The 22860-nt window shown below is 38.8% G+C and overlaps 1 protein-coding gene across 1 annotated transcript in view; it reads left to right on the forward strand.

Annotated features, from left to right (window-relative positions):
• The first annotated feature begins 3473 nt into the window (after positions 1–3473).
• The window catches only part of LOC133058838 (UDP-glucuronosyltransferase 2C1-like), a 33721-nt gene continuing 14334 nt past the window's right edge, over positions 3474–22860 (forward strand). The window contains exons 1-3 of the mRNA XM_061145842.1: positions 3474–4233; positions 19709–19857; positions 21693–21824. Coding sequence (XP_061001825.1) covers positions 3513–4233; positions 19709–19857; positions 21693–21824 — 1002 coding nt within the window. The 5' untranslated portion in view covers positions 3474–3512. The remainder of the gene's footprint in view (positions 4234–19708; positions 19858–21692; positions 21825–22860) is intronic.

The following is a 22860-nucleotide window of genomic DNA, read 5'->3' on the forward strand; positions in this document are numbered from 1 at the left end:
CCACGAAGTTAAATGATGATTGTTCCTTGAGAGGAAAGCTATGACATATCTGATGGTAGTTGTGGTTTAGATACTAAGTCGTGCCTGTCTCTTGCAACCCCATGCCAGGCTCCTCTGTCCATGGAATTCTCCAGGCGAGTTTACAGGAGTGGGTTGCTAGTCCTTCTCCAGGGTGTCTTCCTGACACAGGGATTGAACCTAGGTCTCCTTCATTGCAGGCAGATTGTTTACCAACCGCACCATGAAGGAGGCCCATGACAAACCTAAACAGAGCATTAAAAAGTGGAGACATCATTTTGCTGACAAAGGTCTCTATAGTCAAGGTTATGGTTTTTCCAGCAGTCATGTATGAATGTGATATTTGGAACATAAAGAAGGCTGAATGCTGAAGAATGAATGCTTTCTAACTGTAGTGCTGGTGAAGATTCTTGAGAATCCATTGGACAGTAAAGAGATCAAACCAATCAATCCTAAAGGAAATCCACCCTGAATATTCATTGGAAGGATTGATGCAGAAGCTGAACCTCAAATACTTTGGCCACCTGATGTGAAGAGGTGACTCTTTGGAAAGTTTGAAGGCAAGAGGAGTGTGGAGTGACAGAAGATGAGATGGTTGACATCACTGAATCAGTGGATATGAGTTTGAGCAAAGTCCATGAGTTAGTGAACGACAGTGATCCCTGGCATGGTGCAATTCATGGGGTTGCAAGGAGTCAGACACACTGCTTGACTGAAAAACAATATCACTTCACACCATTCAGAATGGCTATCATCAATAAATCTACAAGCAATAAATGCTGGAGAGAGAATGAAGAAAAGGGAACCTTCTTGTACTGTTGGTTTGAATGCAAATTGGTATAGCCACCATGGAGAACCATAAAGATGTTCCTTTAAATACTAAAAATAGAACAACCATAAGATTAGCAATTTCAAACTGGTCATGTACTCTAAGAAAACCATATGTGAAAAAGATATGTGCACCTGAAATGTCATTGCAGCACTATTTATTAATACAATAGCCAGAAAATAGAAGCAACATAAATGTCCATCAGCAGATGAATGGATAAAGAAGGTGTGGTACATAAATACAATGGAATATTACTCAACCGTAAAAAGACATGAAATTGGATCATTTGTAGAGATGTGGATGGACCTGGAGCATGTCACAGAGAGTTAAGTAAGTCATAAAGAGAAAAAAATGAATAACATATATTAATGCATACATGTGGAATCTAAAAAAAAAACGGTACAGATTAATCTATTTTCAGGGCAAGGGTAGAGATGCAGACATAGAGTACAGACATGTGGCCTTGGGAGGGGGCATGAGCTGGGAGATTGGGTTTGACGTATATACCCTACCATGTGCAAAATAGATAAATGGTAGGAACCTGCTGTATAGTGTAGGGAGCCCTGCCTGGTGCTCTTTGGTGACTCAGATGGTGGGATGGGGTTTCACAAAAAGGTCCAAGAGGGAGGGTGCATATGTATATATACAGCTGATCATTTTGTTATACAATAGAACCTAACACAACAATGTAAAGCAACAATACACCAATAAAAGATCTGGAAACAAAACAAAACTATCCCTGTTTATGGGAAACATGATACTACACATAGAAAATCCTAAAGATGATGTGCAAAATTACTAGGTCTCATGAATGAATTTGATAAGTAAACAGGATACAAAATTAATACAGAAATTTGTTGCATTTCTATACACCAGCAATGAATGATCAGAAAGAAAAAAAAAAAAATCCCCATTACCATTTCATCAAAAAGAATAAAATGTCTAGGAATAATCCTACCAAGGAAGCAAAAGATCTGTGCTCTGAACAGGATAAGACCCTGATGAAATAAATCAGAGATGACACAATCAGATGGAAAGATATACTATAGTCTTGAATTGGAAGAATCAATATTATCAAAATTTCTACAGTACTCAAGGCAATCTACAGATTCAATGCAATCCCTATGAAATTACCAAGGTTATTTTTTATAAACTAACACAATTTTAAGAAAAATTTTAGAGACACAAAGACCCTGAATGGTGAAAGCAATTTTGAGAAAGAAAAAGAGAGGTGGAGAATTAAGGTCTCCCAGACTACCCCACAAAGGTATAGTCATCAAGACAGTATGGTACTGGCACAAAACAGATATTGATCACTGGAACAGTATAGAAAGTCGAGAAATAAACCCACAGACCTATTGTCAATTAAACTCTAACTGTGGAGAAAAACAGGATCTTCAACAGGAGGTGCTGGGAAAACTAGAAAGACATATGTAAAGGAATGAAAGTAGAACATAATTTAACATCATACACAAAAATTAACTCAAAATGGATTAAAGACCTAAATGTAAGACCAAACATCAAAACATTCTTTGATTAAATTAAAATGATATCCTTTCTGATTCATTTCCAAGAGCACTGGAAATGAAAACAAAACTAACAAATGGGATCAAATTAAACTCAAAAGCTGTTGCACAGAAAAGCAGAACATAAGCAAAATAGGAAGGTAACACTCAGAGTGGGAAAAAAATATTTACAGATGAAGAAATTGACAAGGGATTAATCTCCAAAATATTGCATCAACACAGATAGACCTGGAAGTTATCATACTAACTGAATAAGGAATATAGAGAAAGATAACTATCATTGTCTCTATGTGCAATCTAAAAAAGATAAAAAAAGAAATTATTTACAAAACAAAAACAGACACACACTAAAAACAAACTTATGGTTACAAAATGGGCGAGGTAGGGGGAGCAATAAATTGGGAGTTCGGATTAGTAGATATAGACTACTATATTTAAAATAGTTGAATCAAGGACTTACTATACTTACTATAAAGCACAGGAAATTCTGCTCAATATTCTATAGCAACATAAATGTGAAAAGAATTTTGAAAAGAGATTATATATATATATATATATATATATATATATATATAAAACTGAATAACTTCGCTGTACACCTGAAACTAAAACATTGTTAATCAACTATAACCCAATATAAAGTTAAAATTAAAAATGAAATATATCTCTTTGCCGTAGCATCTCTTAAAAGGTACGTATTTCTGGCCTTAAGTGATGATCTCTTCTGTACCTAAAATATTTAGAAGAGTTATCAGTAAAAGAAACACTACAGAGATCTTCCTGTTCAAATGATCATAAAAATAAAGTCAGAAAAAAAATTCCAAAAAATCTAGCCCTAATAGAATATGCAATCACATAATGTCGGGTTTTCAAATATTATTTAGAAATTATTATGGATTTGTGTTTAAGCCTGAGTATATATTTCCTAACTCAGTGTATTGTGTTATATCAAGGTTTTTTTTTTTTTTTTTTTTCCCACCCATCAAAGGAGTTGCTTTTCATTTTAATCCATAATACAAAGTACACAAGTCAAAGTTCAGCCCAACCTACTATGAAGTGATTGCGAAAGTTAAGGAGAGATCTTTGGACTGTGAGTTTCATGCATTTAGTTTAAGATTTAATTCAAGTAGGAACTAACCATGAAGACGGTGAAAGGCTTCTGCATGCTTTTCTTGCTGCATCTATGTCTCCTTGACTCTGGAAGGACGGGCAAAGTTCTTGTATGGCCTGTGGATTTTAGTCACTGGATTAATTTAAAAGTGATTCTAGAAGAACTTCACCTTCGTGGGCATGAGATAACTCTTCTGGTACCTTCACAAAATCTTTTGATTGATCATACCAAGATTCCCTATAATGTGGAGATCCTCCAGCTTTCAGTAACTAAAGAAGCTTTCAGAGAAGAGCTCAGTACTCTGCTCTATAAAGAAACTTTTGAACTGCCAAAACTCTCATGGTGGGTAAGGCAAATAAAACTGGCAAACTTAGTCAGACAATTTTTATTAACAAACAAAAGAGCGTGTGAAAGTGTTTTCACAAACAAGGAGTTACTCAGCAGGCTACAGGCAGCCAAGTTTGATGTCTGTATTGCTGACCCTTTAAGTTTTGGTGGGGAATTGGTGGCTGAACTCCTCAATATTCCATTTATACTCACTTTTCGGTTTTTCTATGGGAATGTCATTGAAAGACTGTGTGCTGGGCTTCCTATGCCTTCTTCATATGTTCCTGGAATCACATCAAGACTTACAGACAACATGACTTTTATACAGAGGCTGGAGAACTGGTTACTGTATACAGTGAGTGACATGATATATACATATTATGTATTTCCAGAATGGGATGAATACTACAGCAAGGTTTTAGGTAAGAATAACATGTATATAATAAATATTCTTATATCCTATAAATAATGTAAACATTTATCTGACTGTATGAAAACTTACAATGGTATTTTAGGGTGGCTACACTGTTTTGAATGTAAAAATTAACACACACTCTCTCTTTTTTTTTTTGGTTTTGTGTTATATGACTGAATAATGATAACATTCCGTCTTGGGGATCTTCCCAACCCAGAGATTGAACCCAGGTCTCCTGCATTGCAGGCTGATTCTTTACCATCTGAGCCACCAGGGGAACCCTGATATATATCCAAGAAGGAATATTCTCTATATTTAAGCTTAAGTTTTTGGAGTGTCTGGAAAACCCAAATCTGACAGTGTGTTTAATTTCCATAACCTTGCACTACTCTGCGTTCCACTTCTCCTCATTCACAGCCTGATTTCTTTCTGATTAACCTGCTCTTCTTAAGGCTTTATATTTGTGTTCTATGAAGGAATGGTTAATAGATGACCAGGTTTGCCATGTGGTGAGCATGAAACTAGGAAATAAGTAATGTAGTTTGGTTTCATTTGTTCTTGTCTTCAAAAGTGTAAAAACAAAAAAAGACTTTTTTCCTATAGCGCCATGATTCGAGACTTTTAACTCACTTCAGTGTTTTGTTCTTGTTGTTTTATTTAAGGTTAGAGGTCATTAGAGATCAACTAATGACTTTTGACCCTGAGTACAGATTTTTCGTCTATTTTAGCAAGCCCATGTACCCCTTCTATTTTGCTTTTGAATAATTTATTTTTTATTATGTTTATGTGATTATGGTAAGAAAATTTTGCATAAGAGGTAACTAACCTTTGAGAAAGCAGTACCTTTCATATATTAGTTAGATTTTTTGAAGTATTATTAATATGCAACACTGTATTAGTTTCAGATGGTGACAAAAAAACTAGTCAATAGTCAACCTGGGAAAGTATGGAAGATTTCATTTGAGCCAATCTGAGGATTATAACCCTGGAGAAAATCTGTCAGGAAGCTCTGAGGAATGCCCTGCCCACTAGAAGTTAAAGAACTGTTACATACGATTTTGAGGGAAGGGGTTATACGTGAAAGATATACATCAGAACACTATGTTGCCAGTTTATGTAGTCATAAACATTGAGTAGTGGGTCACTGTGACCCTTTAAAAGATTAAGGAAAGAATGTTAGCTTATAATGAGCTACCCTGCTGGTGCCAGGAAGAAATTACTTTTTTTGTAGAGTAAACGTCCCCGTGTCTTCTGAGGGCATCTACTTAATGTATAATGCAGACACATTGCACACTGAAACGGGGAGTGCCGGGCAGTGACTCAACTGGTAGAGAAATTTTTATGCAATATTTTGCTTGCCCAGACTTGAAATAATTTTGTTTCAACACAGGTATACAATAAAATGATTAGATATTTGCACCTATTGTGAAATAATCACGAAATTACTCTAGATAATACCCATCACTACACATAAACACACATGGTATTTATTTGAAAACTTTTAGTTTCTACTTCTGTTATTTTTGAGACTGGACCTAAATACTGCATTTCACACTCTTTTCTTGACTATGAGGGACACTCCCATTTCTTCTAAGTGATTCTTGCCCATGGTAGTAGATACAATGGTCATCTGAATTAAATTCATCCATTCCAGTTCATTTTAGTTCACTGTTTCCGAAAATGTCTATGTTCACTCTTGTATCTCCTTTTTGATCACTTCCAATTGATGTTGATTTGTGGGCCAAACATTCCAGGTTCCTATGCAATATTCTTATAGCATCGGGCTTTACTTCCGTTTCCAGCTACATCTAAACCTGGACATTATTTTTGCTTTCGCTCCATCTCTTCAATGTATCTGGAGTTATTTCTCCACTCTTCTCCAGTAGCATATTGGGCATCTACTGACCTAGGGAGTTCGTTTTTCAGTGTCATATCTTTTCACCTTTTCATACTGTTCGTGGGGTTCTCAAGGCAAGAATACTGAAGTGATTTTCCATTCTCTTCTCCAGTGTACCAGGTTTTGTCAGAACTTTCTGCTGTGACCCATTCATCTTGGGCAGCTCTACACGGCATGGCTCACAGTTTCATTGAGTTAGACAAGGCTGTGGTCCATGTGAACAGTTGGGTTAGTTTTCTGTGTTTTTCACTGTGGTTTTCATTTTGTCTGTCCTCTGATGAAAAGGATAAGAGGCTTATGGACGTTTTCTGAAGGGAGAGACTGTCTGTGGGGAAAACTGGGTTTTGTTCTGATGGGAAGGGCCATGCTCAGTGAATCTTTAATCCAATTTTCTGCTGATGGGCGAGGCTGAGTTCCATCCTTATTGTTTGGCCTGAGGCCAAACTTTCAACCCATGCCTCCGCCAGAGATTCCTGGACACTCAAAGACAAGTCTGGCTCAATCTCCCACTGGCCTTGAAAAATCAAATTCCCTGGGGCTTCTCAGTTACTGGATTTCCAGGTTGGAAAATTTGTTCTAAGAAAATCTGAACTTTCTTATGAATGTGAGAAAATCTTTGGTATAATTTTTCTGTAGTTTGTGGGTCATCTGCTCAGCAGCTCTATGGTGGGGCTAATAGTGACCTCCATTATGAGGCTCAGGCCACACATCAGATAATCCAGGCCTGCTGCAGTTAGAATCCCTGTCCCCACAGCAGGCCACTGCTGACCCATACCTCTGCAGGAGACACACAAACCATCCAAGGTAGGTCTGGTTCAGTCTCTGTGGGATGTCTGGCTCTTGGTGTGTGCAAGAATTTGAGTCCTCCAAGCATCTCTGGTGAGTATGGGGTTTGATTCTAAAAAAAAAAAAAAAATTCCCTCCTACCATCTTAGTGGGGCTTCTCCTTGCACTTGGAATTGGGATAGCTTTTATTTATTTATTTATTTATTTTTGGTGGAATCCAACATTCTGTCTGTGGTTGCATAGCAGCTAGCTGCAACTTTGGAATTCACACAGGTGATTAGCACATGACCTTTTACTCTGCCATCTTGTTTGGTGATGTCCTTTTCATCATAGGGGACTGGAAGGCAAAAGCACGAAGTCAAGAGACAGCTGGAGTCATAGGCAAATTTGCCTTGGAGTTGAGAATGAAGTGGGGCATAGGCTAGCAGAGTTTGGTCAAGGCAAGGAAATGGTCATAGCAAACACCCTCTTCAACAGCACAAGAGGAGACTCTAGACATGGACATCACAAGATGGTCAACACCAAAATCAGATTGATTATATTCCTTGGAGTCAAAGATGGAGAAGAACTATACAGTCAGCAAAAACAAGACTGTCAGCTGATTCTGGCTCAGATCATGAACTCCTTAACACCCACTTCAGACTTTAGCTGAAAGTAGGGGAAACCACTGGATCATTCAGGTATGACCTAAATCAAATCCAGTGTGATTATACAGTAGAAATGACAAATAGATTTAAGGGGTGAGATCTGCTAGACAGAATGCCTGAAACTAAGGATGGAGGTTCATGACATTGTACAGGAGGCAGTGATCAAGACTATCTCCAAGAAAAAGAAATGCAAAAGGTAAAATGCCTGAGGAGTCCTCATAATTAGCTGACAAAAGAAGAGAAGCTAAAGGGAAAGGAAAAAAGGAAAGACATATCCATCTGGATGCAGAGTTCCAAAGAATAGCAAGGAGAGATAAGAAAACCTTCCTAAGTGATCAGTGCAAAGAAATAGAGAAAGACAATACAGTGGGAAACACTAGAGATCTTCAAGAAAATTAGAGATACCAAGGCAAGAGTTCATGCAAAGATGGGCACAATAAAGGACAGAAACGGTATGGACCTAGTAGAAGCAGAAGATATTAAGAAGTGGTGGCAAGAATACACAGAAGAACTGTATAAAAAAGATCCTCATGACCCAGATAACCACGATGGTGTGATCACTCACATAGAGCCAGACATCCTGGAGTCTGAAGTTAAGTGGGCCTTAGGAAGAATCCCCATGAACAAAGTTAGTGGGTTTGAGGACATTCCAGCTGAGCTATTTCAAGTCCTAAAAGATGATGCTGTGAAAGTGCTGGGAGTTGTTTTTATTTTGGTCCATCACTTCATTCTTTCTGAAGCTATTTCTCTACTCTTCTCCAGTAGCATATTGGGCACCTACTAGCCTGAGGTATTCAACTTTCAGTTCCGTATCTTTTTGACTTTTCATATTGCTCGTGGCATTCTCAAGGAAAGAATGTTGTTGATGTGGTTTGCAATTCCCTTTTCAGTGGACTACTTTTTGTCAGAACTTACCATCATGACTTCTCCATGTGTGGGACCCTAAATGGCATGGCTCACAATTTTATTGAGTTAGACGAGGCTGTGGTCCATGTGATCACTTTTATTAGTTCTGTATGATTGTGGCTTTCACTCTGCCTGCCCTCTGATGAATAAGGATAAGAGGCTTATGAACCTTCCTGATGGGAGAGACTTGGATTACCATGATATTGAATGATTTGCCTTGGAAATGAACAGAGATCATTCTGGCACTTTTGAGATTGCATCAGTCTCCAATTGATGGTTGGATGGCATCACCAACTCAATGGACATGGGATTGGGTGGACTCCGGGAATTGGTGATGGACAGGGAGGCCTGGCGTGCTGCGTGTCATAGGATCCCAACGAGTCCGACACGACTGAGCGACTAAACTGAACTGAACTGGTGGGAGAGACTCAGTCTGTCAGTCAGTTCAGTTGCTCAGTCGTGTCCAACTCATTGCGACCCCATGAATCGCAGCATGCCAGGCCTCTCTGACCATCACCAACTCCCGGAGTTTACTCAAACTCATGCCCATCGAGTCCGTGATGCCATCCAGCAATCTCATCCTCCGTCGTCCCCTCCTCCTGCTGCCCCCAGTCCCTCCCAGCATCAGGGTCCCTTCCAATGAGTCAACTCTTCACATGAGGTGGCCAAAGTATTGGAGTTTCAGCTTCAGCATCAGTCCTTCCAATGAACACCCAGGACTTATCTCCTTCAGGATGGACTGGTTGGATCTCCTTGCAGTCCAAGGAACTCTCAAGAGTCTTCTCCAACACCACAGTTCAAAAGCATCAATTCTTCAGTGCTCAGCTTTCTTCACAGTCCAACTCTCACATCCATACATGACCACTGGAAAAACCATAGCCTTGACCAGACGGACCTTTGATGGCAAAGTAATGTCTCTGCTTTTTAATATGCTATCTAGGTTGGCCATAACTTTCCTTCCAATTAGTAAGTGTCTTTTAATTTCATGGCTGCAGTCACCATCTGCAGTAATTTTGGAGCCCCCCAAAATTAAAGTCTGACACTGTTTCCACTGTCTCCCCATCTATTTCCCATGAGGTGACGGGAACAGATGCCATGATCTTAGTTTTCTGAATGTTGAGCTTTTAAGGCAAGTTTTTCACTCTCCACTTTCACTTTCATCAAGAGGCTTTTTAGTTCCTCTTCCCTTTCTGCCATAAGGGTGGTGTCATCTGCATATCTGAGAGTATTGATATTTCTCCCAGCAATCTTAATTTCAATTTGTGCTTCTTCCAGCCCAGCGTTTCTCATGATGTACTCTGTGTATAAGTTAAATAAGCAGAGTGACAATATACAGCCTTGACATACTCCTTTTCCTATTTGGAACCAGTCTGTTGGTCCATGTCCAGTTCTAACTGTTGCTTCCTGACCTGCATACAGGTTTCTCAAGAGGCAGGTCAGGTGGTCTGGTATTTCCATCTCCTTTAGAATTTTCCACAGTTTATTTTGATCCACACAGTCGAAGGTTTTGGCGTAGTCAATAAAGCAGAAATAGATGTTTTTCTGGAATTCTCTTGCTTTTACAATGAGCCAGCAGATATTGGCAATTTGATCTCTGGTTCCTCTGCCTTTTCTAAAACCAGCTTGAACATCTGGAAGTTTTCGATTCACGTATTGCTGAAGGCTGGCTTGGAGAATTTTGAGCATTACTTTGCTAGCGTGTGAGATGAGTGCAATTGTGTGGTAGTTTGAGCATTCTTTGGCATTGCCTTTCTTTGGGATTGGAATGAAAACTGACCTTTTCCAGTCCTGTGTCCACTCCTGAGTTTTCCAAATTTGCTGGCTTATTGAGTGCAGCACTTTCACAGCATCATCTTTCAAGATTTGAAATAGCTCAACTGGAATTCCATCACATCCACTAGCTTTTTTCGTAGTGATGGTTTCTAAGGCCTACTTGATTTCACATTCCAGGATGTTGGCTCTAGGTGAGTGATCACACCATCATGATTATCTGGGTCATGGAAATCTTTTTTGTATAGTTCTTCTGTGTATTCTTGCCACCTCTTCTTAATATCTTCTGCCTCTGTTAGGTCCATACCATTTCTGTCCTTTATTGAGCCCATTTTTTGCATGAAATGTTCCCTTGGTATCTCTAATTTTCTTGAAGAGGTATCTTGTCTTTCCCATTCTGTTGTTTTCCTCTATTTCTTCACATTGATTGCTGAGGAAGGCTTTCTTATCTCTCCTGACTATTCTTTGGAACTCTGCATTCAAATGGGAATATCTTTCTTTTTCTCCTTTGCTTTTCGATTCTCTTATTTTCACAGCTATTTGTAAGGCCTCCTTAGACAACAATTTTGCCTTTTTGCATTTCTTTTCCATGGGGATGATCTTGATCCCTGTCTCCTGTATATTGTCATGAACCTCTGTCCATAGTTCATCAGCTCTCTGTCTATCAGATCTAGTCCCTTAAATCTATTTCTCACTTCCACTGTATATTCATAAGGGATTTGATTTAGGTCATACTTGTATGGTCTAATCATTTTCTCCACATTCTTCAATTTCAGTCTGAATTTGGCAATAAGGAGTTCATAATCTGAGCCACAGTCAGCTCCAGGTCTTGTTTTTGCTGACTATAGAGCTTCTCCATCTTTGGCTGCAAAGAATATAATCAATCTGATTTCGGTGTTGACCATCTGGTGATGTCCACGTGTAGAGTCTTCTCTTGTGTTGTTGGAAGACGGTGTTGGCTATGACCAGTGTGTTCTCTTGGCAAAACTCTTTTAGCCTTTGCTCTGCTTCATTTTGTACTCCAAGGCCAAATTTGCCTGTTACTCCAGGTGTTTCTTGACTTCCTACTTTTGCATTCCAGTCCCCTATAATGAAAAGGACATCTTTTTTGGGTATTAGTTCTAAAAGGTCTTGTAGGTCTTCATAGAACTGTTCAACTTCAGCTTCTTCAGCATTACTGGTTCGGCCATAGGCTTGGATTACCGTGATATTGAATGGTTTGCCATGGAAACGAACAGAGATCATTCTGTCATTTTTGAGATTGCATCCAAGTACTGCATTTTGGACTCTTTTGTTGACTATGATGGCTACTCCATTTCTTCTAAGGGATTCCTGCCCACAGTAGTAGATTTAATGGTCATCTGAGTTAAATTCACTCATTCCAGTCCATTTTTAGTTTGCTGATTCCTAGAATGTCGACATTTACTCTTGCCATCTCCTGTTTGACCCCTTCCAATTTGCCTTGATTCATGGACCTAACATTCCAGATTCCTATGCAATATTGCTCTTTGCAGCATCGGACCATGCTTCTATCACCAGTCCCATCCACAACTGGCTATTGTTTTTGCTTTGGCTCCATCCCTTCATTCTTTTCGGAGTTATTTCTCCACTGATCTCCAGTAGCATATTGGGCACCTACCGACCTGGGGAGTTCCTCCTTCAGTATCCTATCATTTTGCCTTCTCATACTGTTCATGGGGTTCTCAAGGCAAGAATACTGAAGTGGTTTGCCATTCCCTTCTCCAGTGGACCACATTCTGTCAGACCTCTCCACCGTGACCGACTGTCTGGGGTGACCCCACACGACATGGCTTAGTTTCATTTAGTTAGACAAGACTGTGGGCCTGTGATCAAGTTGGCTAGTTTTCTGTGATTATGATTTTAGTGTGTCTGCACTCTGATGCCCTCTTGCAACACCTACCGTCTTACTTGGGTTTCTCTTACCTTGGACGTGGGGTATCTCTTTACGGCTGCTCCAGCAAAGCGCAGCCGCTGCTCCTTACCTTGGATGAGGGGTATCTTCTCACTGCCACCCCTCATGACCTTCAACGTGGAGTAGCTCCTCTTGGCCCTCCTGCGCACGCACAGCAGTCGTTCCTTGGAGGTGGGTTAGCTCCTTTCGGTTGCCACCCCTGATCTCGGGCTTGGGGAAGATCCTCTCGGCCGCCACTCCTGTGCTGTCGCAGCCTGGCACTCTCGGGCGCTACCCCTGCCCTTGGCCGAGGGGTAGCTCCTCATGGCTGCGCTTCTGTGGGGTCTGTCGCAGCCGGCGCGCTTCGGCGCGGTCCGTCGCAGCCGACAGTGCCAGAATAGGACCCTGTTTTTTCCGGAAATAATGGCTTCCTGCCTATACCATCTCTTGACTTTGTAGATTAGTAAGAGAGTCTTGATTTAAATGGCCACCTCCTCCAGGATGGGCTTTCCTTGTGTCTCAGCTGGTAAAGAATCCACCTGCATTGCAGGAGACCCAGGTTTGATCCCTGGGTTGGGAAGATCCCACGGAGAAGGGAAAGGCTACCCACTCCAGTATTCTGGCCTGGAGAACTCCTTGGACTGTGTAGGACGATGGGAGAGAGGAACTGTGGGGAAATCTGGGACTTGTTTTAATGGGCAGGGCCATGCTCAGTCAATCTTTAATGTAATTTTCTGCTGATGGGTGGAGCTGTATTACCCCCCCTGCTGTTTCAGTTCAGTTCACTTCAGTTCGTTGGCTCAGTCATGTCGGACATTTGCAACCCCATGGACTGTAACATGCCAGGACTCCCTGTCCATCACATCCTTCTGGAGTTTACTCAAGCTCATGTCCATTGAATCTGTGATGTCATCCAACCATCTCATTCTCTGTCATCCCTTTCTCCTCCTGCCTTCAACCTTTCCTAGCATCAGGGTCTTTTCAAATGAGCCGATTTTCATGTCATGTGACCAAAGTATTGGAGTTTCAGCTTCAGCATCAGTCTTTCCAGTGAATATTTGCTACTGATTTCCTTTAGGATGAACTGGTTGGATCTCCATGCCATCCAAGGGAATCTCGAGGGCCTTCTCCAACACCACAGTTCAAAATTATCAGTTCTTCACTCAGCTTTCTTTATCGTCCAACTCTCACATCCATGCATGACTACTGGAAAAACCATAGCCTTGACTAGATGGTTCTTTGTTGGCAAAGACATGTCTCTGCTTTTTAATATGCTGTCTAGCTTGGTCATAACTTTTCTTCCAAGGAGCAAGTGTCTTTTAATTTCAAGGCATCAGTCACAATCTGCAATGATTTTGGAGCCCAAAAAATTGAATCTCTCACTGTTTCCACTGTTTCCCTATCTATTTACCATGAAGTGATGGAACCAGATGCCATGAACTTAGTTTTCTGAATGTTGAGCTTTAAGCCAACTTTTCACTCTCCTCTTTCACTTTCATCACTGAAGGCTCTTTAGTTCTTCTTCACTGTCTGCCATAAGGGTGGTGTCATCTGCATATCTGAGGCTATTGATATTTCTCGTGGCAATCTTGAGTCCAGCTTGTGCTTCATTCAGTCCAGCATTTCTCATGATGTACTCTGCATATAAGTTAAATAAGTGGGTGACATATACAACCTTGACATATTCCTTTTCCTATTTGGAACCAGTCTGTTTTTCCGTGTCCAGTTCTAACTGCTGCTTCTTGATCTGCATACAGAGTTCTCAAGAGGCATGTCAGGTGATCCCCTATTCCCATTTGTTTAAGAATATTCCACACTTTGTTGTGATCCACACAATCACAGGCTTTAGCATAGTCAATAAAGCAGAAATAGATGTTTTTCTGGAACTCTCTTGCTTTTTCAATGATCCAGTGGATATTGGCAATTTGATCTCTGGTTCCTCTGCCTTTTCTAAAACCAGCTTGAACATCTGGAAGTTCATGGTTCACATATTGCTGAAGCCTGGCTTTGGGAATTTTGAGCATTACTTTGCTAGCGTGTGAGGTGAATGCAACTGTGTGGTAGTTTGAACATTCTTTGGCATTGCCTTTCTTTGGGATTGGAATGAAAATGGACCTTTTCCAGTCCTGTGTCCACTGCTGAGTTTTCCAAATTTGCTGGCATAGTGAGTGCAGCACTTTCACAGCATCATCTTTCAGGATTTGAAATAGCTCAACTGGATTTACACCACCTCCACTAGCTTAGTTTTGTAGCTATACTTTCTAAGGCCCACTTGACTTCACATTACAGAATATCTGGCTCTACATGAGTGATCACACCATCATGATTATCTGGTCGTGAAGATCTTTTTTGTACACTTCTTCTGCATATTCTTGCCACCTCTTCTTAATATCTTCTGCTTCTTTTAGGTTTATACATTTTTTTTTTGTTTGTTTGTTTTTATTGAGCCCATATTTACCTGAAATGTTCCCTTGGTATCTCTAGTTTTCTTGAAGAGATCTCTAGTCTTTCCCTTTATATTATTTTCCTTTATTTATTTTCACTGATCCACGAGGAAGGCTTTCTCATCTCTACTTGCTATTCTTTGGAACTCTGCATTCAGATGGATATAGCTTTCCTTTCCTCTCCCCCCAACCCCTTTTTTCTTTTGCTTCTCTTCTTTTCACAGCTATTTGTAAGGCCTCCTCAGACTACCATTTTGCTTTTTTGAATTTTTATTTTTGGTGATGGCCTTGATCTCTGTCTCTTATACAATGTTTGGAACCTCCAAGCATGGTTCATCAGGCACTCTATCAGATTTAATCCCTTCAATCTATTTCTCACTTCCACTGTATGATTGTAAGGGATTTGATTTAGGTCATACCTGAGTGGTCTAGTGGCTTTCCCTGCTTTCTTCAATTTAAGTCTGAATTTGACCAACAGGAGTTTATGAACTGAACCATACTCAGCTCCCAGTATTGGTTTTGCTGACTGTATAGAGCTTCTTCATCTTTCACTGCAGAGAATATAACAAATCTGATTTTGGTTTTGACCATCTGGCGTTATGGATGTGTAGAGTCTTTTCTGTCTTGTTGGAAGAGGGTATTTGCTATAAACAGTGCATTCTCTTGACAAAACTCTATTAGCCTTTGCCCCGCTTCATTCTGTACTCCAATGCCAAACTTGCCGGTTACTACAGGTATTTCTTGATTTCCTACTTTTGCATTCCAGTCCCCTATAATGAAAAGGACATCTTTTGGGGGTGTTAGTTCTAGAAGTTCTTGTAGGTCTTCATAGAACCTTTCAAATTAATCTTCCTCAGCATTGTCAGTCAGTCAGTTCAGTCACTCAGTCGTGTCAGTCTCTGTGAACCCATGGCCAGCAGCATGCCATGCCTCCCTGTCCATCACCAAGTCCCGGAGTTACTCAAACTCATGTCCATTGAGTCGGTGATGCCATCCAACCATCTCATCCTCTGTCGTCCCCTTCTCTCACGTGCAATCTTTCCTAGCTTCAGGGTCTTTTCAAATGAGTCCACTCTTCATATCAGGTGGCCAAAATCTTCAGCATTACTGGTCGTCAAGCCCATGCCTCCCCTGGAGACTCCTCAACACTCATAGGCAAGTCTGACTCAGTCTCTTGTGGAGACACTACTCATTTCTCCTGGCTGCTGTTGTGTTCAGGATTGTTTTCTGTGCTCTCCAAGTGTCTGTTTCTCCAATCCTGTGGAAGAACATTATAGAAAGTTCTATAATGATGTCCCACTAGTCTCCAAAGTCATATTCCCTTGGGGTTCTCATCTGCTAACCAGCTCTATGGTGGGGTTAATGGTGACCTCCTCCAAGAGGGCTGATGCCACATGGTGCATGACACAGGTCTGCTGCAGTCATAGCCCCTGTCACTGCAGCAGGCCACTGCAGCAGGCCACTGCTGACCTAAACCTCTGCAGGAGACAATCAAACAATCAAGGGAAGTTCTGGCTCAGTTTCATTGGGACGTCTGGGTCTTGGTGTGCACAAAATTTTGTTTGAACCCTCCAAATATCTCTGGCGAGTATGGAGTTTGATATTAACTGCAATTTCCCCCCTCCTACTGTCTTGTTTGGGCTTCTCATTTGCCCTTGGACCTGGGGTATCTTCTTTTGGGGGGAATCCAACCTTCTCCTGTTGATGGTTGTTTAACAGCCAGTTGCAATTTTGGAGTTTGCACAGGAAACAATGAGTGCACATCCTTCTACTCCACCATCTTAATATCAAGATAAAGTCCATGGAATTCTTCAGGCCAGAATATTGGAGTGGGTAGCCTTTCCATCCTCCAGAGGATCTTCCTAACCCAGGGATCAAACTCAGGTCTCCCACATTGTAGGTGGATTCTTTACCAGCTGGGCCACCAGGCAGCCCACTTATACTTTGGCATCATATCTAAATTCACTGCCACTATGAATGTCAAAAATTATTTCTCTTTATTTTCTTTGAGTAATTTTATGGTCTTAGCTCTTGTATTTAAGCCTCTTATCCATTTTAATATAATTTTGTAGTGGAGTAAGATCAGAGTCTTGTTTTATTCTTTTCTATGTGACTATCCTTTTAATTTTTTCAGTAAGAATTATTTAAAAGACTGTCTTCTTTCATTGAGTATTTTTGGCTTCCTTATGAAATATTTGTAGACTACATATGCATGAGCTTATCGTTGGCCTTTTGCTTCTGTTCTAATGGACTGTTTTTAAACCTGCACGTATTGTTTTGATTAATATAGTTTACAATATTTCTTATAATCAGAGTGTGTGATGCCTACAGGTTTGTTTTTCTTTCTCAGGATTGATTTGTCTGTTTAGAACTTTTTCATTTTAATATGAATTTTAATTTTTTTCCTTGTTACTAGTTTTAACAGAGGTATCTCTACTACCCTATCATTACTAAAAATTGTGTTTATTCCTTAAAAAAAAAAAAAAAAAAAAAAAAAGGATATAGTTGTGATCTGTTATTTTATATAGCCACTTCATTTTTCCTTTTTTTGAGTGAAGTGCATAGCTCATTTGGTAAAGAATTCACCTGCAGTGTAGGAGATCCCAGTTCGATTCCTGGGTCGGGAAGATCTGCTGGAGAAGGGAGAAGTTACCCGCTCCAGTATTCTTGGGCTTTTCTTGTGACTTGTCTGGTAAAGAATCCGCCTAAAATTTGGGAGACCTGGGTTCGATCCCTGGGTTGGGAAGATCCCCTGGAGAATGGAAAGGCTACCCACCCCGCTATTTTTACCTGGAGAATTCCATGGACTGAATGGAATCTCTAAGAGTCGCTAATCATGGGATCGCTAGGAGTCACACACTACTGAACAACTTTCACTTCACTTGAAAAAAGGGAGTGACAATAGGTCTATTCAATATTTCCTCTTCGAAATTACTCAACAACTCATAAACAACAAGAGTGTGTCTAACGAACTCTGCTGTCTGGCAATATGTAATATGTTAAAAAAAGGCATATGACTTAATCAAGGTCGATATGTTGCACTGAAACTTCTGGGCATTTTGTGACGGAAACAGGTGCTTATATCTCTAGAAATGGCCTTATAAAATGTGGGCAGAAACTATCACACATCCGTGTTGAGAGTTCAAGCTACAAAAGGCAACACTGAGAAAAGATAACTTAAAATTTCATGAAAGTGACATTTGCTGAGTCATGGATTAAGCTTTGAATGATCTACAGTTGGACTGAAGCTGTTTGTTTACTTCTGATCCAAGCAGTCTGACACTCAGTTTAGGAACATCTTTTCTAGTGATAGGGTATTGCTCTGTTCCTGATTCTTCTGTAATTCTCAGCAACTTAAACTATTCTTTGGTGGAATATACCAATAATCTGAGAGGAAGAGTAAAAACTTGGTAAATAGAAGAAACACATTTCTTTTTATTCTCATCGATATTAAAATGCTATAAGTTACAGATTTAATTTGGCTATTCAGAATTTAAAATCTTCATTATATTATGTATTACAAATATGTTTTTCAAATTTTAAAAATATAATGCATAATTTAGAAAGTTTTATCTATAAAATTATAAATATATTTTATTAATATACATTCATACATATTATAAAATATATAAACATATAATAAATATATGCATGAACATACATTTATGTATAAAATATAAATTAATAAATGATTTATAAAATTATTCATTAAAGCATGTCATAGTGTGTTCAAATAACTGATGAGAAAATAACCAAGAAAGACAGCATTCATTTCAAAAACTTCAGAAACTCTTTATAAAACTTTCAGGAGATAAAGGAATTTTCAGGAGATAAAGGAATTTCAGGATAAGAGTAGTAGTCTAGACAAAACAATGGTTAAAAAATACCCTATAGAGCAATAGAATCATGATTTGGGAGATGTTATTTTCTACCAAACAGAAATATAACAGTTTACATTAACTTCAAAGTATATTATCTCAAAAGTTCAGAGTAAATTAAAAAATAAATGACAAAGTAAAACCTATGTACATTTTCCTAAAGATATGTGCTGAGTATGAAAGTGGAATTGCCATTACCGAATAAAACCCCTCATTGACTGAGATTTGCCTTGATCTGTTATGCAGATACATCTTCCTAGGAGTTCAAAACCCCTTATATTTTCTAGTCAAACCTTTAGCACACTTAGAACATCAAGGAAAATATTCAAAAAGCCATGTGGTGAGAAACCAGATGGCTGTGATATCCTCCTCTCAGTGACATGGAGCACATATTTCAAAAGGACACCACAACTCTGGGTAAGATTTGCTACAAAATAGAAATTAGTTCACATCCAGATTACTATGCAGTGCAATATTTTCACCAAGAGGATAAAATCTTGTAAAATAGGAAATTTCATTTACTATAGCAAAGGGGACAATCCTTTTAAGAATTGTAATAAAAGTATTCAGGATGTAATTAGTTGTGGCAACACACTTGAAAATAATAGAAAAAAAGATGGGTAAAACGCAAGCTGGTTTTCAACACTATCAGAGGCTTTTGGAGCAATGAGGATGAGATAAATTGGAATTCCAGAAAAGAAGTTGTGACTCTACTACAGAAGACTGAGAATCGCTTCCCAACTTTCTTGTACTTAATAGAAGCACCTGAGTGGGCTCAGATTTAGATCAAGATGAAACACTCCATTGACAGAGAGAAAGCAACAGGATTTTGGCCTTGCTTCATACTTAAATCTGTGTTTGAAAGTGAAAGTCGCTCAGTCGTGTGGGGTTCTTTGCAACCCCTTGGACTTTAGAAGTCCTTGGAATTCTCTTGGCCAGAACACTGGAGTGGGTAGCCTTTTCCTTCTCAAGGGGATGTTCCCAACCCAGGGGTCGAACCCAGGTCTCTGGCATTTCAGGCGGATTCTTTACCAGCTGAATCAAAAGGGAAGCCCAAATCTGTGTTTACTTATTCATAATCTGACTATGTGTACTCTTCAGGGTAAAAGGCCAATTGATTTAACTGGATTGCGTAGGCTCAGTATTGGTCTTTAAGAATTTACTTAGAAAATTAGGTGAAGATATATCTCTCATTTAACATATCAGATTCCTTTCCCTCTATTATCCTTCATTGCTATTCAGGAAAACCTACCACACTATGTGAGATTATGGGGAAAGCTGACATGTGGTTGTTTCGAAGTTACTGGGATTTTGAATTTCCTCAGCCTTACTTACCTAATACTGAGTTTGTTGGAGGACTGCACTGCAAGCCTGCAAAACCCCTACCTAAGGTAATTAAATGTGCTTATTATTTTCCTACATGAATGAAGTGTGAAGTGTTAGTCACTCAGTCTTATCTAACTCTTTGCGACCCCATAGACTGTAGCCTGCCACGGTCTTCTGTCCACGGAATTTTCCAGGCAAGAATACTTGAGTGGAATTGCCATTCCTTTCTCCAGGGGATCTTCCCGACCCAGCTATGAGTATTTATCTCTTAAAATGACTTCTTTTTTATTGTTAACAATATTTGTTCCCCAAACAGAGAAAACAGACATGGAATTTAATGATCATTATTTTCTTAGTCTATACACTACAGTAAGAAGGTGAGCCTTTATTTTGGATTTTGGATTATGTATTATTATCTCATGAAGTAGTCCTCAATATTTTATTTTCTTGTTCAAAGTCCATTAACTATTCATGAAAATGTGTTTTATATAAATTTTAAAATATTTCCTAGTATCTTATGAATACTATGTGATAATTGAACATAAAGATATCATTATATCTTAAGTCAAATCATCTCTAAACTGTGTAATGGTTAACTTTAAGTGTTAACTTGCCTGACCAGGTAACCAGGTATTTAGACAAATATTTTTCTAGAACTTACTGAGAGGCTATTTTTAGATGAAATCATTTTAAAGATGTGGACCTTGATTAAACTAATTACTCTCCATTATGTGGGTAAGCCTCATTCCATTAATTGAAGATGTGGATAGAACAAAAGACTGAGTTCCACCAGTAGGCAGCCTTCATACTTGAACTATGGCAGTGGCTCTTTGAGCCTCCAGCCTAACGTACTTTTCTGCAGATTAGATTTGACATCCTCCATAACCATGTGTGTGAGTGCTAAGTCACTTCCGTTTTGTCTGAATATTTGCAACCCCATAGACTGCAATCTGCTAGACTTCTCTGTTCATGGCATTCTCCAGGCAAGACTATAGGAATTGGTTGCCATTTCCTTCTCCAATAACCATGTGAGAAGTCCCTTAATATAAATATCTTCCCTGTCTTTCCATTTCATGCCTCACACACATTCTTTTTTTTTTTTTTTTTTGTCATAGTTAACTGGCTTAGTTTTGCTAGTATTTAAAAAGAAGATGAAAAGATTTATTTCACTATGATTATACATGTTGTTTTTTGTTTTCAATTCAAAGCTATATATTTCTAGTATATCCCTATAATCCTCAGAGTATGCTTTATAGGTATTTCTGCATTACTTGTCTGGTCAGGAGCTACATGGCTACCTCATTGCTAATTGTATATGTGGAAGCTTATACAAAAATGTATATATAATCAAAGTAAAAGAAAATAGAAATTTAGAAAACAGAGAAAAGTAAATATACTAAAATTGTGTCGTTTTCCTGACCATGATTCCACAGAACAAAATGAAAAAACGTTATTAGCATCTAAGGCTAAATTGCAGCACCAGAGCTATTTAATTTAAACGTAGCAATTTGCTCTGCCAGCCTCTGCTGTGTAGACTTGAACAAATTACTTAACCTTACGGAGATAGATTTCCCATCTGTAAATGTATAGATATCTCATAAAATCACCATATATCTAAGTTAAATGACACATGTAAAGAGCTCAGCAAATGGCAAAAGATAACAGTCAGTCAATAATTTGTAAACACAAATGGACAAGCACAAAGACACACACATACCTCAATTATGCTTTACTAAATGAGTCTTTAATAACAATAATTTTTAATTTGCCATCTATTATACACTGAAATCATTAACATATGAAAGTATAGAACTGTTCTAATAATTCAGACACATTGAGAAGAGTGTGACATCTATTGTAACGGTAAGCTTTTATATTACAAAGACTGTTTTCTTCATAGGAGCTCGAAGAGTTTGTTCAAAGCTCTGGAAAAGATGGAGTCGTGGTGTTTACTCTGGGGTCAATGATCAGAAACCTCTCAGAAGAAAAATCTAATGTGATTGCATCAGCCCTTGCTCAGATTCCACAGAAGGTCAGATAATACTCTTTTTTCCCCAGAGACAGCTGTTTTAAATCCAATAAGTTCATAATAAAACTATACTTGTAAAATGTAGGAAAGGGTATTGATATTGTTAGTCTCAACTTAAGTGAGCTCTAATGAAAGTGTATAAATGATAAAAGGGGATATTTGATCACTATCTTGCTTTAAACCTGGCATTATTAGGGAAATTCTATTGCAGTATTTTCTTTAAATAATAAACTAAAATTAATCATTTTCTACTGTTAAACCATCAGTCAGCTTTGTGCATTAGGTTTTAAGGCATCCATGTAACCAAACACTTTTTGATGTTCTTATATTTCTTTAAATCTGAAGCATATAAACAAGTTACAAATAACATGACAGAGATTAAAGGAAAAGATATTCAAAATAATAGGTTTGATTCTCAGAAGGTCTTGGGACTATATTTTCTAGTAATTACTGATTTTGAGCATTGTCATAATTGAGCCTGGAAATAAGAGTTTAGATTCTAAAAATAATTCTAAATAATTATTCTTCTAATAATCCTAAATAATGAATCTTAAAAATAATCCTAAATGAAATCCTAAATAATGATTCTTTAACATTTCTTTAACAATACAGTAAAAGATATAGGAGTATACTTTAGAATGTTCCAGTAAACTATAATTTTTATTGGTACCTTTCTAGGTTTTAACTGAGAGACATCTTTTTTCTCAGTTCACTGCAGTCTCTCAGTCATGTCCAACTCTTTGTGACTCCATGGACTGCAGCACACTAAGCCTCCCTGTCCATCACCAACTCCAATGGGTCAGGAAGATCCCCTGGAGGAGGGCATGGCAACCCACTCCAGTAATCTTATCCTGGAGACTCCCCATGGACAGAGGAGCCTGGCAAGCTGCAGTCCATCGGGTCACAAAGAGTTGGACACGACTGTGCGACTGGATGTCATGCCATATGGCTGATGGTTACACAATGTGGATGTTTCTAATGCCACCAAACTCTAGACTTAGAATACTTTAAAATGATAAATATGATTATGAATATTTTA

This window comes from Dama dama, chromosome 6, assembly GCF_033118175.1.
Source record: "Dama dama isolate Ldn47 chromosome 6, ASM3311817v1, whole genome shotgun sequence".
Classification (NCBI taxonomy): domain Eukaryota; kingdom Metazoa; phylum Chordata; class Mammalia; order Artiodactyla; family Cervidae; genus Dama; species Dama dama.